General features: G+C 43.8%; 1 protein-coding gene across 2 annotated transcripts; it reads left to right on the forward strand.

Annotated features, from left to right (window-relative positions):
• On the forward strand, positions 1-27753 carry CCNK (cyclin K). Of its 2 annotated transcripts, none has more exons than XM_046647171.1 (11): positions 1-106; positions 11377-11625; positions 12106-12187; positions 13714-13845; positions 17877-17982; positions 18480-18537; positions 19264-19433; positions 19798-20069; positions 20838-20871; positions 23578-23649; positions 26610-27753. In XM_046647171.1, exons 2-11 carry the CDS (start codon positions 11429-11431, stop codon positions 27233-27235), a joined length of 1749 nt encoding a protein of 582 aa, XP_046503127.1. In that variant the 5' UTR covers positions 1-106; positions 11377-11428; the 3' UTR covers positions 27236-27753. The 2 variants fall into 2 exon arrangements, with proteins under 2 accessions (XP_046503127.1, XP_046503128.1); XM_046647172.1 differs by lacking the exon at positions 1-106 and adding an exon at positions 158-343.
• Positions 27754-27942: the final 189 nt, after the last annotated feature.

Genomic DNA, 27942 nt, shown 5'->3' on the forward strand with positions numbered 1-27942 from the left:
TCTGTCGCAGACGCAGCGCGATGACGTAGTTCACCGACATTCCAGGCCCGAGATGGCCGCCGTGGGCAAGGAGAGACGTTGCTAAGGGGCTTGCCTGCGGAGAGGGGTGAGTGACCCAGGGACCGCGGGCAGCGCCGCTCACCTCCCGAGTACCTGGAGGTCGGAGTAGGGTATAGCCACTTGCCTCACTCCGCTGGCAGAGTCCTTGCCGAATTCCGCCTCCCTCCGCTACTCCCCGGCGCAGATCGAAGTTAGCGGGCGACGGCGGAGCTGCGGGACAGGCTTCAGGAGAGGGTCTGGGGCGCAGGAGCGGGGCAGGGAGGCCGGCCGGACCCTGGAACAGGTAGCGGCGCTCGCAGTGATGGACAGCTAGGGTTCAGGGACTTCTTAGCAGGTGGGGAGAAGGCGCAAGGGTGTCACGCGCGCGCAACCACGGAGTACGCACATCTTCCCAGTTATTTCGCAGTGTGTCGGTCCCAACCGACGCTTCGTTAGACCTGAGAGTTGGGTATTGTTCCGCATCTGAGGTTCTCAGACTTTGGAGTCTGAAGAGCCATGTAACAAGGGTGGGAGAAGGAATGAGGAAAAGCCACTTCCGCGATTAGATTCGTTCCTGCCGAGACTTTGTCCTTACCGACCCTCTCCTGGGTTGTTTGGTTTGTCGCCAAAGGAAGTGTTCTTTAGAAAGTTGAGGCGTAAGTCTAGAGCCTATCTGAAAGCTCTTAGGGTATCACCAGCACAAAGGATGGTCGGTAACGCTGCCTGAATTTGGATTGCCAGTTAAACGGAGCTTTCGCTAAATCATCTGATGTTAGGAATGTCTTCTGAGAGTAGTTACTTGAGTGTGGCCTTTTATGTTTTTTAGGGTAAGCTCGATAATGCTTTTGTATCGCTTTGCAGAGATATCTAGCACAGTGCCTTTCAATCGTAGGTGCTCATTAAAGGTTTGTATGAATGCTGTTGCTAGAATGAAAGCTCCACGGGGAGCTTTGTATCCTCAGCATCTAAAACGTGCGTGACGTTAGCAAGCTCTCTATATTGCTCAATGAAGAATTGATGGATGATGGTAGTGGTGGTATTGCTAGACATTTTGGTTAAGACTGTTGATGTTCTTAGAATGCTTACCTATTAACTCTTAGATTTATAGTCAAGATTATTTATCCAGGGTTTTATTTTTTCGGTGACTACATTGGTGTCTAATTTTAGGTGGTTTTTTTTTCCTTTTGTCTCCTTTTGATTATGTTGTCATGCATTCAGACATATCAGTTGATTCTCGCATAAAGCATGTTTAACATTTATTCCATTTTGAAAACGTGATTTGCACCAAAAAGCGATAAAGAAACGTTCTAATTATTAACGAGATCCTTAAATTTAAAATGCTGTTTCTAAAATTGATTGTCATAAATTAAAAGGTGATCATAGTTTTGGCCTACAAAATGAACTAGTTCATTTCAGGAGATTATGTTTGAAAGCAATGAGTTCATTGAGTGTCTAGAAGGAAGAAAAATGTCTTCTGTTCTTTTTCTCTAAAACTGGGTAAGGACAAACAAAATCAAGGAATTAAATTCATGGCGGTTGGGTAGATTAGAAGGAATATCTAATTGGGCCAACTCTAATTCGTATTTTTAGGTTCAGATAAATGATATTTCGGAGTACTTGCAGATAAAATTGTAAAATCATTGTTTGAACCTTTTGAGGAATCATAAAATTGCAGTTAATGATAGAAGACCGGAGTCTGGTAAATGTCTCCATTTTTGCAGAGAGCAATTAGATGGCTCTTGGATGCTAGAATTTGTGTTAACAAGTTTATCAATCTGTTTTAGAATCTTGTGGGGAGAGCGAAAAGAGGGTTTGTGCATACTTGGGAAAGGAGAGCTGATTCCCTCAAGCCAGCAGAGCTTCAACTAAAAAAAAAAAAAGAAGGCAGGTGACACAAATCATGTTCCCTTTTATAATCTTACTAGGTTAGTGATGGTGTGGGATTGCTGGACATCAAACCATTTAGGTTTCCTTAGGACACTGAACATAATCTCTCTTCCTGTCCTAATAGACACAAGAAGTAAATATATACTGGATAGGGTCTGATTAGATGGATATATCCGTTCAATTTACCCATCCCAAAATGTTGATTAGTGGGTTCATGTCAACCTGAAGAGAGGTCTTTAGAGATCTGGTTTTGTCCTTACACTGGTTAGCACTTTTGTATTACCAACTTTAAATATATGAAGCATGCTTCTCAAGTTAATAAATGCACTCAAAACCTGTAGTGATGGTTAGCCAGTATGTTAGATGACACTCAGGATTCAGAGTTCTTAAAGGCTGAAATAATAAACCAAAACAAACAAGTAGTGAATTTGCCAGGAATGATTAAATTTACAAAAACTCAATTATATGTATTTGAGATGAGGAAGACCTGACTTGAAAAAAATGTTTCTGGGATGTAATGTTCCATTTATAGAAGTAAATAGAATCTTCTCCAGATCGAGGGGAGGTAGTATATCTTAGTCTAATGAGAAATTGTGGCTCTGCCATTTACTAGCTGTGTAGATTAGGCAAGTTACGTCATGTCTCTTTGGCTCCATTTTCTCAGTGATAAATTGTGAGGATAAAACAGCATAGCTTGCAGGCGTGCTGCAACTCAGTGGAAACACTGTGGACATGTTGTTGAATACTATAACCTCCCTTCCCCCATGAACCACACTAATCATATAAAGAGTGCTGTTTTCCCTTTTGACTGCTAGGGTTTGGCAGGGAGGGTCTTGAAACACTAAAGACCATGTTGAGAGACAAACGTTTACCCTGGAGAAGAGAACGGAATGGAAAATTGTCTTCACATATTTGAAAGGCAATGAATTGATAAAGGAAAGGTATTTTCAGAACTAGGTGGGAGCTACAGAGTGCTGAAAGGTAGATTTCATTCCTTCGTTATTCTGTCTCATCTATGTCCCAGATCTAGAGGATGAACAGAACAATCAATAATAAAGATAAAAATCAATAAAAGACTAATACAAGAATTAATGTGAATACCAATTATTCATACCCAGCAATGCTTTGGGCTGCTTTGTAAATTATTAAGGTCCAGTTAATGAAAGTGGGTAAATGAAGGTTAGTAGGTGACCAGATATTACCGTTGCTTAGAGGACATTTCTGTACTGAGTGAAAAAATTGAGTAGTGACCTTACTATTATTTACAATTTGTAAGTATCCATAATTCTAACTGTTGAAAATGCGTTTAATCTTTCATCATGTGAAATGATATATCTGAAGCACATTCCTGAAAGATGTTACTGAAATGCCTGAGCATGCTGCGTGTTTATGGAGAGATTTTTACTTTGTGGAGCTCATAAATCTCTCAGGCATTTTCACAGTAATCATGAACTGCTAATGACAAAATTTGTAACTTTAGGGTCTTGTGAAAAAATAAAGAGCAGTAGGGAATAGCACTGAGGCAAGAACTTTTTCAAGAGGATGAATGATTTAGAGGACTGTTTCTATTCTGTTTCTGTACGTTTATTTTCACCGTGTTTTGTTCATTCAGCCCCGAAGTCTAAAGGTGCCTACACTAGACTATTAGCGTGGGGTTTGGCCGAATGGCAGCAAGGTCGGGCTAGAATATACTTACGATTTATCTGCTTTGGACTGACATTGTTTTTCATCCCTTTTGAGTCCTAACCCTGTGCCCTGCTCTTCTCCTTTCATCTCAGCAGATGTCTTGACACTCTACTTCCCAGAGAAAATGGAGATGCTGTTTTATGATTTGTTTCCTTCCCCTAAAATGATTTTTTAAATATGTTCTCAGACTTTTCCTTCCCTTCTGTCTCAGAGAAAGAACTTCCTTTAAGTGAACTTTTTTGCTATGCTTTTTATTATCGCTTTGGCCAGTTAACCCCTCAGTGGCTTGTTCAGCCTCCTCTAGGGGCTGCTTCCCTTCTGGCTTCCTTCATTCTCCTTGATGCAGAAAAAACAAGAATAACTGTTTCATAGCCTGTTCATTCCTTAACACCTCTTGTAGTCTTTCTTCTGCCCCAATGAACTTCTGAAAGGGTTCTTCTATTTACATATGTGTATGTATCTGCTTTATTGACATATAATTCACATACCGTACAAATCACTCATTTAAAATGTAAAGTCAATGGTTTTTAGTATATTAAGCGTTGTGTAACCATCACTACACTCAATTTTTAATGTCTCTAACAATTAATGACCAGTTCTAGTAACCTTTCCTTAATTTTTTGTCCTTTAGTTTTTCTTTAGCCTTTGTCACTGTTGACTACCACCTCTGGCTTCAGGCTAATATCCCTGGGTTTCTTAAGGGGTTAGGGGTGCGCGTTTCCCCACTTCTTTGGCCATGCCTTCCCTTTCTCTCCTTTGGTGATTCTTCCTGCTTCCTCAAGTTCTTCAGAGTTCTGTCCCCAGAGGCTTTCTTTTTTCACTCTCCATCCCTCTGTCCTTCACTATGACTTTAATTGTCAATGCTATATAGATGAATCCCAAGTAGATAGATTCTTACCAGATTTCAGCAGGCCTGTTTTATCTCTCTGATGGATATTTTCACACAAGTGTCTTACAAGTTCTTCAAACCTAATGTTTGTAGAACCAAATTATTCTTTTCCTCCCCCCATCAAAACCAACTCTCTTTGCCATTTTTTGCCTCACAACCAGTTATAATGCCCTCTCTTTCTCTAAATGGGGACGGCCCTCATTTAGGCATTAGTTGAACAGCTGCTATAGTCTCCAAACTGGTCTTCCTTCTGCAAGTCTCTAAACAGCTCCTCCTTGTCACTCTCTCTCTTACCATGCTTTATTATTTTTCGTGGCACTTACCACTCCCTGGCAAATACTAATATATTTGTTTCTCTTTGTCTCTGCCACCAGAATGTAAGCTTCTGGTGAGGCAAAGACCTTGCCTCTTTTGTTTCCTGCTGTGTCGTTGTGGCTTGGCTCATAGTAAATGCTCAGAAAATATTTGAATGAATAAGTACATGGAGAACGGTTGGTTAATATATCTTAAAGTAGAGATTCCCAACTAGTGTACCATGAGTAAATTACAGATACTCTAAGGTACTGATTCCCTCAGCTGATTGGCCAGTTGCCTTCTGCTCTACAAGGATGTACATGAATGTTTATTACTATTATTAATAATTAAAAAACAGAAACATTTCAAATATCCATCCACAGTAGAATGAGGATAAATAAATTGCGTTATAGTCATAGAGTAGAATATCGTACAACAAAGTTTCTCATCTTCAGTACCATTGACGTTTTGGACCAGTTAATCTCTTGTAGGGGGTTCTGTGCACTGTAGAAATGTTCAGCAGCATTCCTGGCCTCTACCCTCTAGATGCCAGCACCCTCCTCCCAATTATGACAACCAAAAATGTCTCCAGACATTGCCAAGTGTCCCCTGAGGAGTAAATTCGCTCCTGGTTGAAAACCACTGCTGTGTGGTAAGGAGAATCAATGAATACTGCTTTATGCAGCAGCGAGGAGGAACCCCACAAACATGATATCGAGCAAAAGAAACCAGTTGTAAACGAGAGATACTATATCATTGCACAGTCCTTCAGAAACAGGAAGACTAGTTGATGGAAATAGAGATCAAGACAGTGGTTGTCTTTGGGGGGATAGTGGTTAGGAGAGGAATGAGGAAAATTTCTGGGGTGTTGGTCATATTCTGCTGCTCGACTGGATGGTGTTACACAAGTGCATTCACTGTGAAAATTAATAAACCATATGCTTAAAATTAGTGTATGTTTTCTGGTATGCTGTAATGCAATTAAAAATTGTTTTAATTTATAAAACCGTTACCCACACACAAGCAAGTATTCCCTGGCTGCTGAGAGACTCTGGTCTGGAGGGATAGGAGTCTCCTGGTCTCCTAAGCAGTCTCGTCTGATTTCCCCACCCAAGTGTTTAAGTGAAAGAGGAGCACACTGACTGCTTGTTTACTGTGGCCTGCACTGAACACGTTAACGTTTTGCCACCTTTGCTGTGTGCTTCTGTGTTTTAGCTAAACCATTTGAAAGTAAATTGCAGACATCGTGACACTTCACCCCTAAACACTTTGGCCTGAGAATAAAGGCATCCTCCTATGTAACCACAGTATCAATAATATCCCTAAGAAAACCAGCAGTCCCTAATAGCCTCTACAATCCATATTAAAATTTCCCTGATTGTTCAAAATTTCTTTTATAGTTCATTTTTTGTTTAAACTAGGATCTGGTCAAGATTCACACATTACGTTTGATTGTTATGCCTCTTTAGGCTTTCTCTTTTTTTTTTTGAGGTTATGATAGTTTACCACATTGTGAAATTTCAGTTGTACATTATTTGTCAGTTGTCTTGTAGGTGCACCCCTTCACCCTTTGTGCCCACCCCCCATCTCCCTTCTCCCTGGTAACCACTAATCTTTTCCCTTTGTCCATGTGTTGTTTATCTTCCACATATGAGTAGAATCATACAGAGTTTGTCTTTCTCTGTCTGGCTTATTTCGCTTAACCCTCAAGGTCCATCCGTATTGTTGTGAATGGGACAATTTTGTCATTTTTTATGGCTGAGTAGTATTCCATATACATATAGATATACACACCGTATCTTCTTTATCTGGTCATCAGTCGATGGGCACTTAGGTTCCTTCCACGTCTTGGCTATTGTGAGGAATGCTGCACTGAACACAGAGGTGCATAAGTCTCTTTGAATTGCTGATTTCAAGTTCTTAGGATAGATACCCAGTAGTGGGATGGCTGGGTCATATGGTATTTCTATTTTTAACTTTTTGAGAAATCTCCATACTGTTTTCCATAGTGACTGCACCAGTTTGCATTCCCACCAGCAGTGTATGAGGGTTCCCTTCTCTCCACACCCTCTCCAACATTTGTTCTTTTTCGTCTTGGTAATTATAGCCATTCTAACGAGTGTAAGGTGATATCTTAATGTAGTTTTGATTTGCATTTCCCTCATGATCAGTGATGATGAGCATCTTTTCATGTGCCTATTGGCCATCCGTATATCTTCTTTGGAGAAATGTCTGTTCATATCCCCAGCCCATTTTTTGATCAGGTTGTTTGATTTTTTTGTTGTTGAGTTATGTGAGTTCTTTATATATTCTTTAGTCTTTTTTTTTCTTGAGGAAGATTAGCCCTGAGCTAATTGCTGCCAATCCTTCTCTTTTTGCTGAGGAAGACTGGCCCTGAGCTAACATCCATGCCCATCTTCCTCTACTTTATATGTGGGACTCCTACCACAGCATGGCGTGCCAAGAGGTGCCATGTCCGTACCCAGGATCTGAACCAGCGAACCCCAGGCCACCGAAGCGGAACATGCACACTTAACCACTGCGCCACCGGGCTGGCCCCTTGTTTAGTCTTTTTAAATGCAGGACAGTTCCTCCCATCTTTTTGGTTTTTTCATGACATTGACTTTTTGGAAGAGACCAGGTCAGTTGTCTTATAAAAGTGTTGCGCTTTCTGGATGTGACTTATAATTTCCTTGTTGTGCCATTTAACTTGTTCTTCTACCCCCAGTATTTACTATAAACTGGAAGTTAGGTCTAGAGGCTTGGTTGGATTTAGGTTAAACATTTTCTGGGTAAGGATACTACATAGGTGGTTGATACTTATTTCATATTGCATCACGTCAGGAGACACATAATGGCAAGTTTTCACCCTATTAGTGATGCTAAGTTTGATAATTTTTGTTAAGGTAAAGGTACTTTTTTCATAATAATTATTACCAGTGCTTCAAAGTGGATTCATTTTATATATATATTTTTAAATATTACTATGGACTTGTGGATTGTTTATTCACTCTTTACAATCAATCATAGTCATTTTCTTTTTAATATTCAAATTCCCTGGATTTGTCCAGCAGTAGTCCATGCTGGCTCCTGTGTCTTTTTTTTGGCAAGGAAGATTGGCCCTGAGCTAACATCTGTTGCCAGTCTTCCTCTATTTTATAAGGGATGCCGCCAAAGCATGGCTTGACGAGCAGTGCTAGGTCTGTGCCCAGGATCCAAACCTGCGAACCCTGGGCCACCAAAGCAGAGTGTGTAAACTTAACCACTACGCCATAGGGCCAGCCCCTCCTGTGTCTTTTGATAAGCTTCCATTCGTCTGAGCCTATCCCAGACTGGAGAGGAGACGTGGTTCCTTTTAGAGGGTAGTGGTGTTGAAAACTAAGATTTGGGTACTAGATGTGTTCCTCATTATAGACGCGTCATGCTTCCCAGTACTTGAAATGGACAGAGCTGGGATCTATATGTATATATTTTTAACTATGATTTGTTTTGATATTTTCAATTAAAATTTAACATTACAGGTTTTTCCTTAACCTTTGATCCTGTACATATATATGTTTCCTTTGCACTGAAAATCTTGATTCCTAATCATATTAACATTTATATATTTGCTTTATCCTACAATATACAAAAAAAGTTTGACAATTACCATATTAATGCTACTACTAACAGTGCATTACTCAAGAGGTTTAAGATTTCTTTGCAGTTCTTTTTGTCGTTAGGGTATATCTCCCTCAGACCAGACAAGATCAGAAATTACGTACAGTGATTTTCCGTGTGGTTATGTTGCCTGTTTAGTGTACACTAGGTTTATTTTGAGTTTTAGGATTTGCTTTTTTCTTTTTAGTTCAGTTCATGAGTATGTTAAATATTTACATGATTCGAGAGTCAAAGTTACAAAAGGACTCAGGAGTCAATCAAAGCATAAAATAAATACTGATGAGTCTGTACTAATATAAATAAATGGTTGAATAAATAAATAAATGAGGGAGAAGGAACAATCTTTCTTACAAAAGAATTCCAAATAATGTTGAAGGAAGGAAGAAAATAGGAAATCCCCATTACAATACTACAATAATAATTGTTGCAGGCAAGATTCTCAGATGGATGCTAAAATTAATGGGCAAAATTTTAAGGAGAAACAAGTACTTTGCATAGTATTTTGCACTGCAAAATATTTCCCTGCAATACTAATTACTGTGGTCGTTTTAACATATGTCCACACCTTCTTTGATACTTCTCCTTCCCATGAGTATGGACTGGACCTCATGACTCACTTCTAAGGAATAATAGAAAATGAAAAGGGAGAAATAGTAACTTACAGTGAGAAACTTGGCGAACCCCATCTTGACCAAATGATCATGGTTAATGTCAACAGTAAGAAGTCATTCTGATATCACCTACCCCCTGATGTGATATGATGAGAAGGGCACTTCGCCTCTGTGGCATTCTTCTCAAAACTCCGGTCTGTTCATGGGAATACATCAGACAAACCTAAATCAGAGACGTTTGAACTACCTAGTACTCTGCAAAACTGGCAAGGTCATCAAAAACAAGGAGAGACTGAGAAACTATTAGGTATTAGAAGGTACTAAGAAAATATGACAACTAAATGCAGTGTAGCATCCTGGAATAGATCATGAAACAGAAAAGAGACTTTTGAGAAAACTCAAAATCTGAGTCAAGGCTATAGGTTAGTTAATAATGTACCAAAATTAATTTCTTAGTTTTGGTAAGTGTACCATGTTTATATAAGATGTAAACATTAGAGGGAGCTGGGTGAAGGGTATACAAAATTCTCTATACCAGCTTTACAACTCTTCTGTTAAATCTATAGTTATTTTAAAATAAAAGATTTTCTTAAAAGTCAAAGCTACATAGCAAGGTACATTCAGCGAAGTATTGTTCCTGTCCCTGTCCTTTCCTTCCTACTCTCCCCCATTCCCTTTTGGTAACCATTTCTTTTATTAGTTCTTAAAAAATAGAGATGTCTATTTTTATTTCCAGTCTTTTCTTAAGTAAATACTGACATACTGTTTACACTATCCTGCGTCTTGCTGATCCTGGAAATGTCTCCATCACCAGTACTTAAGAGATCTTTCTCTGTCTCTTTAATATCTGCATCGTACACCATTTATGTTAATGTACCGTATTTTATTCAACCAGTGCCCTATTGATGGACATATGAGTTGTTTACAGTTTTTGGTGTTATAAATAACACTTTAGGGAATAATCTTGGGTGTACACTGTTACATACTTGTGATGGTATTTTCAAAGTAGATTCTTAGAAGTGGGATTGGTAAATCAAAGAGCAAATGCATCTGTAGTTTTGTTATATATTGCCAAATTCCCCTCTGTGAGAGTGGTTCCATTTTGTACTCCCACCAGCAACATGTGAGATTACCTGCTCCTCCCTGGCCTTGCCAGTACAGTGTAGGGTCAAACTTTGGGTCTTTTCGCCTGCTGATAGGTGAGAAATGATATCTCAGGATGACATCTAACTATGAACTCTTCGTATTTACTGAGCTTCTGATTATGAACTCTTCATATTTACTGAGGCTTTAGTTAACTGCTCTCCCCTCCACCCCCAACCGTTGCCCAATGCACAATTTAAGAAGTTTGCCTTTCTCCAGGTACTTAATTTGTTTTGTTGGAGGAAAGATCCGATTTTCTTTAGAGCTCCCGAGTGCAAAAAGGAAGAGAGCACTCCATCCAGCCAGGGCACCAGAAGTGAGGCAGGCACACAGGGAAAGTTAGGCTTCCAGATTAACTGATGGCCCTGGCCCACAGGCTGGCCACTGAACTGCTGTTTTCTTGCTAACCAGACCCACGTGGTTTGAGCTGCATCTTTTAGAACCCTTTTGTTGCCTTACTTGAAAATTTCTGCTCTCTGATCCAGTCTGCAGTTTACATGTTACAGTGGCCTCCAGATGAGAGGTCTTGTTTTTTGTTTTCTTTTCTCAACATGGAGCTTTTAGAGAATCTCTTTATTCTGAATGAAACAGAAGAGGATGAGAATGCAAGAAAATTTTAAAGGAACACCTTCCTTCCCTTGTGAACCCACTCCCCCCAAATCACTACCTCGTACCTTATTCATATGGCTCAATTCAGTGACTTAGGCAGATGGGAATGCGTCCAATCTGGTGGCTTTTCTAAGTCAAAGTAGCTAAGTGAAATCAAGTAAACTCAAAAAGGGAATATTTGATTGGGTGCTGGCTGGAAGACATGGATAATTTTGGAGCATAAATCTTTTTAGGGGGTCAGGACAGGCCTGGGTTTTAACTGAGGCATGGAATCTAGTCCAGCATGAGGGACGTGAGTCTAGTGAAGAAAGGTGGAAAGGAGAGTGAGATGGAAATGCTGTTCCTTTTACTACCATGGAATGTGGGACTTAGACACTAGGTCAGCTAGGCTTTGGAGGTGAGCCTGGGCTTCTAACTGCGAATCGGTAGTGTTGCTTCTGTGGGAAATTTTGATCCAAAATCAGGTAGAATCTGTGATTCTGGATTGTTTATGATGATTGGGATTGATTGATGTGGAGTATCCCTTTCCAACTTTGCTGCTGCTTCTCTTTCTCTTAGGATTCTAACATTTTCAGAAAATCTTTTGGAAAGAACAAGTCCACTTCAATAAATGAAGGAAAATAAAGAAAATTCAAGCCCTTCAGTAACCTCAGCAAACCTGGACCACACAAAACCATGTTGGTACTGGGATAAAAAAGACTTGGCTCATACACCTTCGCAACTGGAAGGACTTGATCCAGCCACTGAGGCCCGGTACCGCCGAGAGGGGGCTCGCTTCATCTTTGATGTGGGCACGCGTTTGGGACTGTATCCTGAGTCTCCTTGGAGTCTGTTACAGATAGGCTCCCACCCCCCAAGAATTAAATTAGATGCTATAGACAAAATAATATTGCTGTGTTAAAATGGCTCTTAAATGTCTTTGTTATTTAAATGTTATTTCTGATTTACTTGACTCTTCAGGGGTTGTCTATTTCCTGTTTATCGTTTAAATGTGTAACTTAGCCACTGAGCAAGTGGCCACCAGGAGGAAAATGAGCACACAGTGATCACAGTGGAAGTGTTCCTACAGGATGGCGAAGCCTTGCCTTGTTAAAAACATAAACTTCAACTTACTAATTCTTGTACCAGAATCCTCACACCCTGAGATTCCCACTGCCTGCTTCGCCACTGGTAGTGTATACTTTCCCACTGATTTTGTTATTATTGTTTGTCTTTATTGTTTTCCACATTTAACTAAGAACGTAACTTGTAAAAATTCTTGGCTAAAGTCCTTAACCAGAACAACAGACACTATGATACCCTGGCAACTGGAATAATTTATTTTCATCGTTTCTATATGTTTCATTCCTTCAAGCAATTCCCAAGATATGTAAGTGTTTGAATTTTATCATGATTCTCTATGACGTGTTATTATTTCCATGCAGTTTAGTGGCCTGATTGTAGTCTTTTTATTATATTTTCCAGAAAGTATTTATTTTTATGTGCTACATACTATATATAAACAAAATCAGGTTTTGAACTTTATGTTTATCCAATTAACTGTATTTAAATTTGTTTTAATTTAGGCCAATAGGGACCATAATCATATTGTACTTTGTGTGAAAGTTTGCTTCCTTGTTACTTTTAACAAGATAAATGTGAGCTTGTAATTGAACCCAACAAAGGCCAAGATGAAATAGAAAGTGTTTGTGCCATACCACTGATTCTTCAGTTACGTCTTAAATATGTACCATGTCTTATGCCCTATGGTAGGTTCAGACAAGGAACTTGCCTCGAGTAGCTTTCAGTCCAGGATAGATGGTATGACATGTACGAAACACGTGGTAAAGAGTGAGGCCATAGGAAAGGTACAGAGGAAGGCTGTCGCGTTCAAGGGAGAGACTAATCTATCTTGGAGAGATGAGGAGAAATGCTAGGGAGGAGGAGCCAGCCGTAAGTTACGCCTTGCCTATAAGTAAAGCTTAGACTACTGAGATGGGATGGAGCAGTGTTCCCACCAGAAGCTAGCGTGAGCAGAAACTCGGGGGAGCATGCAGTGCAGTGTCAGCCCAGCCAGGCGGTCTGTTTGGCTGGAAGGGAATGGTGGAACCAGGTGGAAAGGTAGACTGGATCAGACCATAGTAAGCTTTGAATGCCAGGCTAGGGAAATTTGACTTTAATAGGTAAACTCTGAAGTGACTGAAGGGTTTCATGAAGCTGACAGAATTAGACTTAACGGGATGTTAATCTATTGGGAGTCCTTCCTTTTGCTAAGACTACTTAGTTTTGCGTGCCTGTCTTCCTCACTAGTTTGTGAAGTTCTAGAGAAAGGAGACTGTCAGAATCGGCTTTGTACCCCTGGCCCAGTGTCTGACGTCTGACTTGATCAGGATTGTGTGGAGGGGGGCATGCAGGAGAGATTGGAGTGGGCAGAGCAAAGCTGAAGCTAGAGCAGTGAGAAGAGCTCCGTGAGTTCGGAACTGGACTACGAGCTAGGCAGCTGGAGGGAAAGGAAGGACAGTGCGGGCAGTGGTGTGGAGACACATCCCGGGGACAGGCAGTTAGTGGTGCTCCTTTTCTGGAGCAGAGCTCTCTGTTCAGGGAGTCATTGTCATTAAGATTGCAGTGTAAAGAGAAAATTGGCTTCTGTGAGTTTTTTCCTTTCTGGCATCTACTTTGTTTATATGATATTTTCTTCAGAAAATTAAAATAATTTATGAAGCCAAATTAGGGGGAGGAGTGTTTATGTATGTGAAATTTCCTTCAAGCTTTTAGAGTGTCAGAGTATCTGTGAGTCAGAAAGAGGAAGGTAGGAGAATGAGGGGGACCAGTTGATTGTGAAGGCCAAAAGTCCCTGCTTCGGTTTCTCTGTGAGCTCTGATAACAGTCCCTCAGGAGCTTTTGTCTCCCTTTTAGGTGACAGGAGCTTGTTGTCTCTTTCTGGCTGGGAAAGTAGAAGAAACGCCAAAGAAATGTAAAGATATCATCAAAACAGCTCGTAGTTTATTAAATGATGTGCAATTCGGCCAGTTTGGAGATGACCCAAAGGTAAGAATTGTAACTTCCTGTCTTGAAATCTTGATTCTTAATCGTAGTGTAATGATAGAGTTCCTCATGTCGACAGTGTCTGTGGCCCCTCTATCTGCCAGTCCCCTGAGTCCCTAAGAGGGCCTTGTGCAGAAGGTCCCCTTCCTTGCTTCTGTGAGAGAGGAGCAGATAATGTAGTCTGCACTTAGGTAGCACTTGCTAATGTGTCAAGCCATGTTCTGAGCACTTTAGGGGCCATGGCACATTTAATGGATATGTGCAAAAATCCTTTCATTGCCATTAGACCCAGAAGCAATTTGGCTTCTTAGGTCCAGCAGTGATGGCAGGGCCACATCTCCAGCTAGCTTCTGGGTAGACAGAAAGTACAGATACTGTAAGTACATGTACTTGTGTTTGCATATGCTGTGTGTCTTTTGCTTCCCAGGAATGTTGGAAAATATTAACATTTGCAGCATTGATGTTGGTCGCAACATCCATACTGTCCCTTCCCCACAACCCCTGCCAATGTCAGGAGATGGTGCTAAAATAATTGTACACATGCTTTTATCATGTTCTAAAAAGACCACTTTCCAGAACCAGTGGCAGCTTTCCTTTACCCCCATTCTTGTCCAGGTCCCCCCATTGTAACCCTTATAGCACAGTTAATTATCCTTCATAACGTTTATCACAAATCATAATTCGATAATTTTAATTAAATAATCACACAAAGAACTCTCATTTTCTCGGCTGTAAGATATGTGAGAGCAAAGACCATGTCTGTCTTGTCTGGTACAGTGCCTGGACAGAGTAGGCATTCAGCAGATACTTGTTGAATAAATGACAAACTAATGTTATGGGGAGAAGCTCAAAATCACAGTTAGAGCAAAGCTAATCAAGACAAGGAGGTTCTGCACTGGGTCATGGTCTTGTTTTTCCTAATTAATTTATGTCGCCTCCCACAATAGTTACCCTCTCTCTGCCAAGCCGTATTTGTATGTGTGTATTTAAAATGTGTGTTCGTTTTCCTCCTTGCTTTGAGGTGTTAACAGGCCCAGAATTATGGCTGTAATTAATATCAATACTTCATAAGTATTGTCAGTGTGGGTAACTCTGTCCCTTGAACTTATTTATAAATTCATTCACCTGTTTATAAGAATGCGAACCTATTAGGAATTCACACCAACAGTGATCAAAAATGCAATTTTATAAAAGTAATGTAACCATCAGATAATGTTTTCGATGCCTGTGGATGTTTGATTTGTGCAGAGCAGGGAGGCAGTTCTAGGAGCATGTCGTACTTTCGTCAGGTCTTGGTCACGGGGCGGACGGACCTTGTGGCTGATTAGCTGTGGTTACCGCTAAGGCATTGCAGAGGTCCAGAAGGCTGCAGCACAAGGGCACGCGGCAGCAGCTGGTGTGTGCTGTCACAGGTGCCTTAGAGAAGTCCCCTTTTACCTTCAGCCACTACCCACTGTGCCATCACATCAGGAAGCTGAGGCCTGGCGCAGGCGCAGTGAGGCAGAAGTCCTGCAGCTCCCATGCCCAGAAGAGAGGAAGCGGGAGGGCCGCGCTCATCACGCTGAGACCAGGGCCCAGCCTGGCCTGAGCGGGCAAAGGGCCTTTGCACTCTGCCCGCCTCTCAATTTCCTGTGCAGTCTCCTCAGACATGATCTAGGGTGTTGGGCCCGAGGGAACAGCCCCTGGATCTGGGAGCAGTGAAGACACTGTGGAGGACATTTTCCTTGGCCAAGATGAGAGCAGGGCTGTTATTTTGAGGAGGCAATATAAGCAATTAGGAAAAATAAGATTGTGAATCACGTGGAACATTTTTGCCTTGATTAGCTTTACTTTAACGTACGGTTCCCCCCATTATATTAATTTCTCATGTGTTCAACAATTTGTTCCAGCCGCTGTGTTAGGTACTAGGCATAAAACAGGTAGCAAAACAGACATGGCCTTTACTCTCATGAATTTAACAGTTGAGTGGTGGGATAGATTTTAATAAAATAATCATATAACTATCTGATTATGAGCTGTGATAAATGCTATAAAAGATTACTTAAAGATCAATGAGGGCATTCAACCTGGGAACCCAGCCAAGTCCCCCAGACAGGGAGTGTGGGGCTGAGGGAAACTTCCCTGAGGAATGGTGTTGGCACACAGACCTATAATTACCACATTACTTGAATATTTGAAACACAAACGGAAGGCAGGTCTTGGGCTATCTTGTGATATATGGACTATAGCCTGGCACACTTGGTAGAAGATTGTTTCTAAAATTAGAAGATACATTGAAGTTTATTGGAAACAGGTGGTGACAAAAGCAGGAGAAAAAAAAAAATCTTAGCAGAATTTTTTAATGCTGTGTGAAAGTTCCTAAGATTTTCAAGAGGTTTCCTGAGAGAAAGCTTGGGAAACTAGGGTAGGAAAGCCTTAGTGCTACCATGCCATTTGGAATAAGTCGTGGTAGTCTCTCTATTCCGTGAAGTAATGCCAGACTTCAAAGTGAAAGTTACCCACACTCCTCTCTTCCCGGAGTTAATGGATTTATGCAACTGTGTTAATGATGAGATTTTCAATCCTCTGCAAAGCCCTTTCTTCTCTGATGCAAACAAGTGTCTCCCCCTCATTGTTCTTCCCGCACAGAGTGGATTGTATTTTACATTGTCCCTAAGAACTGGATGTAGTCAGGCTGTGCAGAGGTTCAATTCAAGAAGTATGTATTATGTACAATAACTGGTTGTTAGAAAGTATAATAAAAGAGGAGACTCCATTTACAGCAGCGATAGTAAAATAAAATAACCAAGAATAAACCTTATAAGAAATTTGTGGAAACCACATTGGGGTGGAAAGGGAGGAACTTTCAAACTACTGAAGGACTAAAAAGAATAATTAATTAAGTTTTTCATAGGAAGATTCAATGTAATTAAAAATGTCCATTTCCCTTAGTTATTCTGTAAATTCAGTGAGTTCCCAATCAGGACATCATCAGCTTTCATTTTTTCTGGAATGATACTAAGTAAAATGATAGGAAAATTCAGGTGGGGAGGGGAACATGCAAAAGCAAGAAACTGTTTGAAGAAGAGGAGTAATCATTGAGCTGCCCTCCAAATGTTAAACCCCTTTGATCCTGGCGCACAAGGAGACAGACGGAGAAGCTTTCAGTGTGTGTGTGTGCATAGGTGGTTTAGGATGTGGGTTAAAATGAGAAAATGGGGGCTGGCCCCGTGGCCGAGTGGTTGAGTTCGCGCGCTCCGCTGCAGGCGGCCCAGTGTTTCGTTGGTTCGAATCCTGGGCGCGGACATGGCACTGCTCATCCAGCCACGCTGAGGCGGCGTCCCACATGCCACAACTAGAAGGACCCACAACGAAGAATATACAACTATGTACTGGGGGGCTTTGGGGAGAAAAAGGAAAAAAATAAAATCTTAAAAAAAAAAAAAAATGAGAAAATGATTCATTCAGTAAATGACGTTGGGGCAGCTTATTGCAGATAGATGAAAGATTTACGAACAAAAATGAAGTGCCCCCATTCATACACTCGCTATATATACATATATATGTGTGTGTAGATATATATATATTTTTTCCAACTGATACAACTCTGTGTTCGAGTTTGCGTGAAGCTGCCATTATCATAATCTCTTTCTTGCTTAAAGTTTTCCATGTAAATTCCTAAAGGATTGCATTTTTTTAATGGAGGTCTGGAAAGAAACTACAGTTGGGTTCCGTTATCTATAACGTAAAGGACTCTTTTGTAAAGACGGACTCATGCATGGAAAGTAGTAACACTTCTAAGAATGTTTATTTTGTTGCCACTGTTTTTTAAAAATTAACTCTGATTTTTTCGTCTTCCTACTTTTAGTTGTATCAGAATTTACCATTGTCCCTGAGCATATGAAAAGCCTAAGCGGGAAAGAGGAGAAAAGGAACACAAAATAGTTGCTAAAATATAACTTGAAGAGAGAATAAATGGGAAACCTCACTTTTTTAATGCTGTTTCAGACCTGTGATTGAAATGACTACCCCACCATTTGTTATTTCATTTTTAGGAAGAAGTAATGGTTCTGGAGAGAATCTTACTACAGACCATAAAGTTTGATTTGCAGGTGGAACATCCATACCAGTTCCTACTCAAGTATGCAAAACAACTCAAAGGTAAAGGGGAAAAGTTATTTAAAGCACTATTTCATTCTGAAATCAAATCTTTGTAATAATTTGCTGACACTCAGATTATGCTCCTCACAAGAGGAAAGCAGAAAGCCTGGCATGTGAAGTACCCAGGACATAGCTGGCCGAATAATTCACTACTGTAGCCGTTAGTACTGTTTCCTTTTATGTATAAACAGATTCTGTCATCCAGTGGCCAAGTGATACGAGGCAGGAAAATGAGTCAGATTTTTTAAATAGCCTAATAAAATGAGCCTAGGAGCCAGGTTTCCCATAAAGGGTGGTTCCGCGTAGGTCATGCAGAGAGAGAACAGAGGTGGGGCCTGGACCCGCTTAATTCCCAGGTGGAAGCTCTTTGCTGTGCATTGAGATGGTGCTGAGCACACAGAAGTCTTGAGATAAATACTTGTTGCTTCATGTGCATTTGTTTTTTGGGGTTTTTTTTTCCTATTACTACTAATTTACCTTTTCCTTCCCATTTCTAGGTGATAAAAACAAAATTCAAAAGTTGGTTCAAATGGCATGGACATTTGTAAATGACAGGTACACGTGTTTAAGTGTTGACTTAATTATAGTGTTTTTAAATAGGCGGGGACTTTATGGGTCATTTAATCCAAACCCCTTATTTTATAGCAAGGAAACTGACTTGCTGCAGCTTGAAGAGCCGCTGATGGCAGGGCTGGGGCTAAAGTCCGGGTCGTCTGCTTCCCAGCAGAGGGATGCCCTGCCATGTCACAGCGGTGTAAGAGGCTGAAATCTTAGCACCAGTTTGAAACACAAGTCCAAAACAATGCACAGGAGGATTTGACAACTAAATGCTTAGAACCCGTTTGGTTCTGCACAAATAGACTTCCTTGTAATGGTTGTAGAGCCTTGCTGTTCTTAGAGCCCAGGGATCTAATGAGGTGCTGTGTGGGGAGCAGAATGCATATGAGCAGAGTTGCTGTCATTTGAAGAAACAGTCAGTGGCTAGGATGTCAGCAGTTTGAAGAACAGAAACCATTTTCATTTGTATTTCATGACATGGCAATTTTTGAATGCGCTGGAATTCTGCTTCTTTAAGGGACAAATTAGTAACTATGGTTAAAGTACCTTATTTCAATACCTTTAGAACACTTAAAACTTGCTTCTTTTAAGACTTTATTTGGTCTTATTTAGGGAAGAGTCAGCAAATTGACATTTAGATATGGCACCTAATCTCCATGCACTGGGTTAATCGTAACTGTTTGCTCATGCAAGTCAAGTCACCTCTTTTTCTTGTTGAACTAGTCTCTGCACGACCTTGTCACTGCAGTGGGAGCCAGAGATCATAGCAGTGGCAGTGATGTATCTCGCAGGACGTTTGTGCAAATTTGAAATACAAGAATGGACCTCCAAACCCATGTATAGGAGATGGTGGGAGCAGTTTGTCCAAGATGTCCCTGTGGATGTTCTGGAAGGTACTGGGCATGCTGAGCTTTCTGTAAGGTTGTTCCATATTTAGGTCATTCTTTCCTGTGAACCTGGAGTCCTGAGAATGGCTTTTCCCAAATAGCTGTATGTAAACTATTCTTCAGAAGCATCGTTAATTAAATTCTCTAATAATAATGTTCTCTCTGTCCAAACACATAGTTTTGATGAACTAAAAATATACCCCAGTGTCGTGCCCAACAACAAAGATGAGGTGAATTGCAAATATGATCCCTGCCTATTGGTCCTTATAGGGGACTCATAGCTGAAAGGGAAATGGGCTGATTTTTTTCCTAGGTAAATTTTACTTTAAACATCAGTTTGTGGTAAATCTAACTGTTGCCTGTCATTTAGACATCTGCCACCAGATCCTGGATCTTTACTCACAAGGCAAACAGCAGATGCCTCATCACACACCGCATCAGCTGCACCAGCCCCCATCTCTCCAGGCTACGCCACAAGTGCCACAAGTGCCACAGTCACAGCCCTCGCAAAGCTCTGAAGCGCCCCAGCCCCAGCAGAAGGACTCTCAGCAGTCAGCGCAGCAGCAGCCACCACAGCAAACTCAGCAGCCCAAGAAACCGTCCCCACAACCCAGTCCTCCCCGACAGGCGAAGCGAGCCGTGGTGAGTGGGCCAGTGGGCCCTGGGCAGGGCTGGCTTTCCAGGTGGCTGCGCCTCACCTGAGCATGTTCCTGTTGCTGAGGGATCTCGTGGAACGCCAAAACCAGGGGTGATCCACCTGACCCCACCGTCTGACTGCATGCCCGCAGGGAGCCTGAAAACTAATGTCAGAGGAGAGCCTCTGGGAGCCAGGAAGGCTCTGTCCTCCTCTTCCAGGTGCTGCTGCCTGAGTCACCTCCTATAGGTCCCTGAAACCCGTCAGGGTGTCTTTTCTGGGTCGGTACACTGACTGCTGGCATAGGTGTCTTCGGTTCTCTCTGGCTCTCGTGTTTGGTGCCTTAAGTGACATAGAGTATTGGTAAAAGTTCCTCTCCGCTACAGCAGCCCGGGCAGTGGAGGGAGCCATTTGTTGTTCCACAGCCCCCAAAGGAAGCCATGCAGGATAAAAGCACATCAGCAAACACCACTCATGAAATTCAGGACAGTGCATTAGAGGGCCTGAAAGTTGGGGTTGTTCAGAACTCTCTATTCAGAAAAGTTAGTAGTTCTATCTGATTTGGAAAAGGGAAAGAGGAAGGAAGCAGAAATGATGATCTGGTAGGTGCCAGGTTTGTCCTGCAACTTCAAGCTAAAACTAATTTTTGTCTGAGGCCATGTTTTGTCGGTACAATTCTGTTAGTGCCTGTAATGCTAATTATAATTCTCTGAGTGCCAAGACCCTCACTACACCCAGTGTCTTAGTTAACAGTTGTGTATTTTCTTTTCTAACAGGTTGTTTCTCCCAAAGAAGAGAACAAAGCAGCAGGTAATTTCCTGTTGTGATGTTTTGTTTTTTAGTTTTGTACGTCAATTTCTTAAAACTGTAAATTCCTGAGTCAACATTGTTTCCTTTCAAATTTAGATTAGCCTTAAAATCTAACCTTAGAACTCATCAAGAACATTACCCTGCCTGCCAGAAAAAGTGCATTTTCTTCTCTGTTTATCCCCTGACTGTATATTTTTAGCTTGTACTCTGACAAAAGGTATCAGAAAGCATTAGTGGCAATAAAAATGTACTCAAGTCACATATATAAAAATGTAATCATGAATGCAGGAGGGCTGTTGCAGCAGTGTTTACTTTTAGAGGTTAGTTAAGCCCACCACAATAAACAGAGTATGGCCCCAGGCAGCTGAATGGTGAGGAGAGAGGGCAGAGTGCCCGGTGGCGGCAGTGCCCAGGGAACCCCTGCCCGTCCCAGCCCTGCTGCTTGTGCAGGTCAGGCCTCTTTCAAACACTTTTTTTTCCGTATTTGTAGAGCCTAAAGTTGGTTAATTTGTTTCTATATTGAAAATAAACAGAGTGAGCAAAATCTGAAGGATTGCAGAACAGAAAATGAGAAGTGTTTCTGTGTCAATCAACCCTGTTGTGCTGAGCTCTTTGAAGGCACAGACCATGTTTATTCACTTCTGTTTCTCTGTTGCTTAGTTCCAGGCTTGGAACTCAGTGAATTATTTATTGAACTGTTGTGAGATCTTCAAGTTATAGTAAGACTACATTTTTCTCAGGATCCTTGGGGAATGATGAGTTCAGTGCAAGTGAATTTAGTTTAGCTCCGAATAGTCATACAGTAAGTGTGAGACAGAAAGGAGCGGCTGCACTCCTTGCCATGGGGGAGTACTGTGGAGCTGAGCTGACGTGCCCGCATCTGTGAGAGGCAGAAACAAGCTAGTAAGCAACTGGAGCCAAGGGGGCAGAACCTTTAGGTGGAAGGACGCAAGTGAGCAAAGGAATTGGGAGAAAAAGGAGAGAGGAGTCTTACTGGAATAATCAAAGTTGAAAGGGAGTAGCTTTTGATAGGACTGAAAATGTGGTTGGAACCAAATGACAGAGTCTACCCAGAGGAATGTGGATTTTGTATAGGCAGTGGGAGCCATTGAAGATTGTTGAGCAGGAGAATGGCAAAGACTGAGTTCATTTTAGAGTTTCCCGGCAGCAGTAATAAGACAGATGGTTGGGAATGGGGAGAAGCTTGCAAGTATCTGAGTGAGACCTGGTGGGGGCCAGAAAGGGAGAGTGCAGACATAGCCTGGAGGTAGGAGCTCCACCACAGGCTGTGCAGTATGTGTCACTAGCTGCAGGGGCTGTCAACTGTGCAAAGTGTGGCCAGCTCAAATCATCGTGTGGTTTCCAAGAGTTACTAAGAAAAAAAAATGTAAAAAATTTTAATAATAAATTTTTACATTGATTACATATTGAAATGATCAGGTTTTTAATATATCAGGTTAAATAAAATATTAAAATTAATTTTACCTCTTTTTAACGTGGCTGCTAGAAAATGTAAAATTTCAAGTGTGGCTTTCCTTATATTTCTGCCGGACAGCACTGGCCTAGACAGCTTTAGCTTGGCTGGCTGTGGAAGGGACTGGAGATGGGCCTGAGGGGAGAGCGGGACAAGTTCCAGGAGACAGAGAGAAGGGTTGTGTGTGACGGGCTGGCTGCTGGGTCTCGGGATGGAATGCAGAAGGCAGGGCCATGGTTTGGGAGGAGAGAGAAGCCAGAGGCGTAGATTTACTGTTCATCCCCCTAGAGTGGGGATTTGGTCTCCAAGGTAGAGGATAAAGGGTGGGGGGCCGCCTGGACCTTGAATTTGGCCTGTGTTTGGGACAGAGGAAAACAAGAAAGTGGTCAGTGACACCAGAGCAGTGTACAAGCCAGAACAAAGTGAGTTCAGGAAGAAAGGGCCAAAACATACAGACAAACAAAAAGGTGGACTTCTTGTCCGATTGTGTGCGCACACTCGCTACCTGTGTAAAGGGAAGATACTGGACTTGGTGGAGCCTGTCTTGGCAACTTAGCGTTGTCACTGTGGATGCTGGGACGTGCAGCCGCTTAACCTTGTAGAGTGGGCTGTCTGACCCACCCCACGTGGTCCTGATTACTTTGCTTTTCCATCGGCTCCCTGGCCTCCAGATCTCTCCTGGCGCCAGTTAATGTGCTGCTTCTGACGTGCTGCCAACTGGGAGTAAATATTTGTGAGAGAGAAAATAAACCTAAACTGTGCCTAAATAAAAATAAAAAGGTAGGGGTTCCTCCTGTGAGCCCTCAGGGCTCGGTGACAAGACCCTGCTGCTGGGGGCCTTTGTGTTCTGTCTACTGGTGAGGCCTCCCCGTAGAGACCACTAGTAAGTGAGGCGGCCCTCCGCTGCTCCCCGTCGGTGGAAGGGCTTTTCTTAAATGGCCAGTGAGGAAATGCGGCAGGTGTGGAAAATGGGCTGACTGTAAGAGGCTAGGGGGTGGTTTTTAGTTTTGAAGGGGGGCTGGAGGGCAGGGAGTGTGTTTGATTTGTTTTGTCCTTTTAAAAGGATTAGTGCATAACGGTGTATCTGAAGCTTTCCTCAGGTTCCCTGAAAGCTTTGGTCATATCTGCTCTTTTTCCTGAACCGTGCATTTTTGGTTTCTTCTGTCTGACGTGTTGATTCACATGGAGAGCTATGAATCTACTACTACCTTAAGTCTGCTGTTTCTTTTTAGAACCACCACCACCTAAAATTCCCAAAATTGAGACCACTCACCCTCCATTGCCTCCAGCCCACCCACCTCCAGGTAAGTGTCTGCTGAAGGCAGCTGGGGAATGCCAGCTTTTCCCTCTGCTCTTCTGAAGGACAGGCTGGGGAAAGCCGGGGGAAAGCTTATGGGAGGGAGACTTTGTAGCTGAGATTTAAGAAGAAGGTAATCTCCAAGGATCTTTCAAAAATTGTTTTTTAACAAACCAGATATTTTGAGGATGTTGTAAATTCTAGGTATATCTGAGTGTTCTCTGACCTCTCAGATCCAGAAGTGCTGAACTACCCAGGATAAACAAATTTAGAATCAGTTTTAGAAAAACAAGGCCCTGACAGTTTATGAACATTTATCCAGATCTGGGCAGGATTGCCATAGATCTTAGCCTCCAGTCTCTCTTGCCTCTGCTTCCTGTTGGCAGGCTATCTTCTCAGTGCAGTTTGAAGAATAAGCAGTTACTCACAGAGTCACAGGGAGAATAAATTAGAGAAGGGAAAGTTCTCAGCAGGCACACAGTGACCCGGGAAGCTTCCTGGACATCATTAAATAGAGGAGAGAGGTTGTAAAGAATATATCATTCTTCCCCTGTGGCAACATTTTGTAAGATAAAGCCTTAAGCTGGAGAAGGCAGGAGTTATGTTTGTTTTCTAAAGGATGGTAGATATTCCAGAGACTTCTCGGAACCTCTGGCGACGTCACCTCTTTTCAGTCGGCTGCACTGACCACTGGTCGGTGCCTGCAGCTGACCTTTAGGTTCATGGCACGGTGTGCCTGCAGCACGCCTGCTGCCAATGAAGTTTCTTTCTGTTTATACTCAGTCACGGTAGTCTGTAAGCTTGGCGAAAACAGGCGTCTTTTCCACTTTGGGACAAATCCCACAATCCCCAGTTCCATGTGAAGTTTGCTTTCAGAGACGCCTGCAGTTGGTCATTGAGTATTTATGGAGCGTCTCCTCGGCAAGCACGAGTGCCCCGCTCCTGTGCCCTGCGGCCCATCACCAGCCAAGGAGAGCTGTGGTGCCCTTGGGGAGCCCAGGCTGGGGAGAGGTGCTTCTTTAGAAGCAGGAGCCCCACGGAGTCGGGGAGCTCCCTCTGTGGGCATCAGGCCGGCCCCTGGAGCCAGCTGGACTGCTAGAAGGGCTGGGGCTGGTGGGGGGGGGCAGAGCCTGGCAACCAAGGGGCCTGAGGTGGAAGCAAAGGGGCCGATGGGCCAGGGCGGCAGGGGCTCAGTCCAGAGAGTCCTGTCACTATTTTGTAGATGTCTGGAAGATGGGGAGACAGAAGGAAAGATCAGAGAAGGCGCAGGAGTCCGTGGTGTTGGGGGGAAGAAAGGAGCTAGAACCACAGTTCCTGAGAGGCACGGGCGGCAGAAAGAGGCGTTTAGATCCCCAGGGATGTTTCAGAGGGTGGCGTGCGGTGGTCGGATGTCGGGAGTGAGTGTGGAGAGAGGGAGTGCAGGTGCTGAGGAGAGACCCTTGGTCCCAAGTTCAGTCACAGAGGACAGGACAGAGGCAGTGGGGACTTGAGGAGGCAACAGAGTTGCGTGTTACAAGAGGTGATTTCTTGAAGATGGAAGAGCCCCTCTGTGGACTCAGGCAGCAGTGGAGGGACACACAGGAGGAACTCAGGGTGGGGGCACTTTTCTGCACAGGCCTTGGCTTCATACTTTGTGTCCTCTGGTCAGCTTCTAGAACCAAAGGGCCCTGGCCCTGGCCCTGCCCTGGAGCCCAAGCAGTGTTGCCACAGGCATGTCTGCCCTTCTGACTTGGTGGGGTGGGCGTGCTGGTTAGCACAGGCGGGCCCCGGAGACCCGTCTGGTGCTAAAGGATGTCCTAGCTGACCTGAAGTTCTGCTTACTCTCACTTTGGTGAGAACAGTGAGGGAACAGCTGATGCCACAGCGCCGTGGAGGTGGAAAAGCAGTGGGCTTGTGGCTGTGTTCCAGTGCCCCAGCCTCACTACTGCCTGTGGCAACCCTGGCCGTCACGTGTCTGTGTCTGTACACTCAGGACTTCATGGAGCTCTAGGGGCCACACGAGAGATACTGGGGCCTGAAAGCCTCTTCGTGGCCCTCCCTTCCTTTCCTGTGTTCGCTGGAGCCAGAAGTCTTGCCCCTATGATTTGTCTTTGACTTCTGGGCCACCTCAGGAATGGACACACTTTCTCAGTGTTTGGCTACCCTGGTGGGGGGTTCCGCTGTCCGACCGTGAGTGAGGAGGGTGATTCCCAGGTAGGATCCTGTGGGATGAGGCTCTGGCAGAGGGCGTGTGAGGGCTGTGGCTGGGCAGCGCGGGCGAGCTCAGCACAGGCAGGTCTCAGGAGCGTGCTCTGACAGGAGGCAATGAAATTTCTTCTCGCTTCTTGAGTAGAAGAGAACCCGAATGGTCACTTTGGTGGCTACGTGGTGAATGTCAGAGACTTGTCCATTACTCTTCTCATTGCCACCTCGTTCATTTGACTGACTCTCAGGCTTTCTGCTAAACACCAGTGCCACAGACTGTAGTGTGATGTGGCCCCGGCCCTGGGCTCACAGCCTCTGGAGACAGCAACAGGCAGAAAGAAGGGGCCCCACACTTGTTCTTACTAGGACGGGGGGCTGGGAGCCTGGGGTGGTAGGGGGCTCTTTGCCCTGCAGGGACTGTCTGTGGCTAGTGTGGTTAGGACTGAGGGAGGGAGACCCAGGGGAGCTGGCAGTGGCCTGAAGGCCTGTGTGAATCAGCTGATGGCATCAGGACACTGGCCTGGTCCTGTGCTATCAGGCCACAAAGGTGACAGCTACTCACTGCTCCTCTGTGAAGATGGCCTTGGGGGAACAGCAGCAGCCTGCCAGTGCTGTAATGGGGCCAGGAATCCCGAGGGTGGCCGTGAGAACTGCTGTGTGGGGCTCCTGGCTCAGGCCGTCCACACGCCAAGGCAGTCAGCGGATATGCGCCTGCACAGGCAGCCCTGGGAGTGCCGTGGGGGCCGTCCCAGCACCGGGCAGTGACTTCTCTCTCCTTTGCAGACCGGAAGCCCCCGCTTGCAACTGCCTTAGGGGAGGCCGAGCCACCGGGCCCTGTGGATGCCAGTGATCTCCCCAAAGTCCAGATTCCTCCTCCAGCCCACCCAGCCCCGGTGCACCAGCCACCGCCGCTGCCACATCGGCCACCACCACCGCCCCCCTCCAGCTACATTACCGGGATGTCCACCACCAGCTCCTACATGTCCGGAGAGGGCTACCAGAGCCTGCAGTCCATGATGAAGACCGAGGGCCCCTCCTACGGCACCCTGCCCCCAGCCTATGGCCCACCAGCTCACCTTCCCTACCACCCACACGTCTACCCCCCCAACCCGCCCCCACCGCCTGTGCCCCCACCTCCTGCCTCCTTCCCCCCACCTGCCATTCCTCCCCCCACTCCCAGCTACCCCCCACCTCCACCCACCTACAACCCCAACTTCCCGCCCCCACCCCCTCGCCTGCCCCCCACCCACGCAGTCCCACCTCACCCTCCTCCAGGCCTGGGCCTGCCGCCAGCTAGTTACCCACCTCCAGCTGTCCCCCCTGGAGGACAGCCACCTGTGCCCCCACCCATCCCCCCACCTGGTATGCCTCCAGTTGGGGGGCTGGGGCGGGCAGCCTGGATGAGATAACGTGACCTTTTTGTTTCCCTTTGTTTTTTTAACAAAAGTTTTTCTAATCAACTTGAAGAGTAGTTTAAGTGTGTGAGCAGCAGGATACCTTATATATGCTAGACAGTTGCACTATGGGAAGAAATGGACTGAACCCGTGAGATGAAATTGGGGCGGTCCTCCATGCCTGGAGAATGGGGACAGCGGTTTTCAGTGTAGCCTAGGAATCCAACTGTGTCCTTGGTTTCAGCTGGTGTCGTCTGAGAGTCCTGCACTGAGTTACTTTGTACTAGTGAAAATGTTAACCAGCCATATTGGCTCAATAAATAGCTTCAGTAAGGAGTGAATTTCCTTCTAGAAGTCAGTGCCTATTTTTCCTGGAAACTCAATTTTAAATAGTCCTGTTCCATCTGAAGTCAAGCTGTTGTCATCGCTTTCATTCCGTGATGTTCTCTTCCATGACCCCCAGCAGGTCGGATGTGCCACTTTTTTCATTTAGAGATGTTTACCTCCTTTGTATTAAAGTTCCATTGAAGGGGTTGGCTTGTTGGATGGCCTTTTTCTTTTTCCTCCAGGGAGAAGGGGAGAAATGTGCTTGGAAAGTAATGTATGTTTACAATGATTTACAAATTCCTGTACATAGAGATATATTTTTTAAGTATGAATGTAACAACATACTGTGAATTGCATCTTGGTTACAAACAAGACTCCTTCAGTCAGTTATCCAA

Source organism: Equus quagga, chromosome 20 (assembly GCF_021613505.1).
Source record: "Equus quagga isolate Etosha38 chromosome 20, UCLA_HA_Equagga_1.0, whole genome shotgun sequence".
NCBI lineage: Eukaryota > Metazoa > Chordata > Mammalia > Perissodactyla > Equidae > Equus > Equus quagga.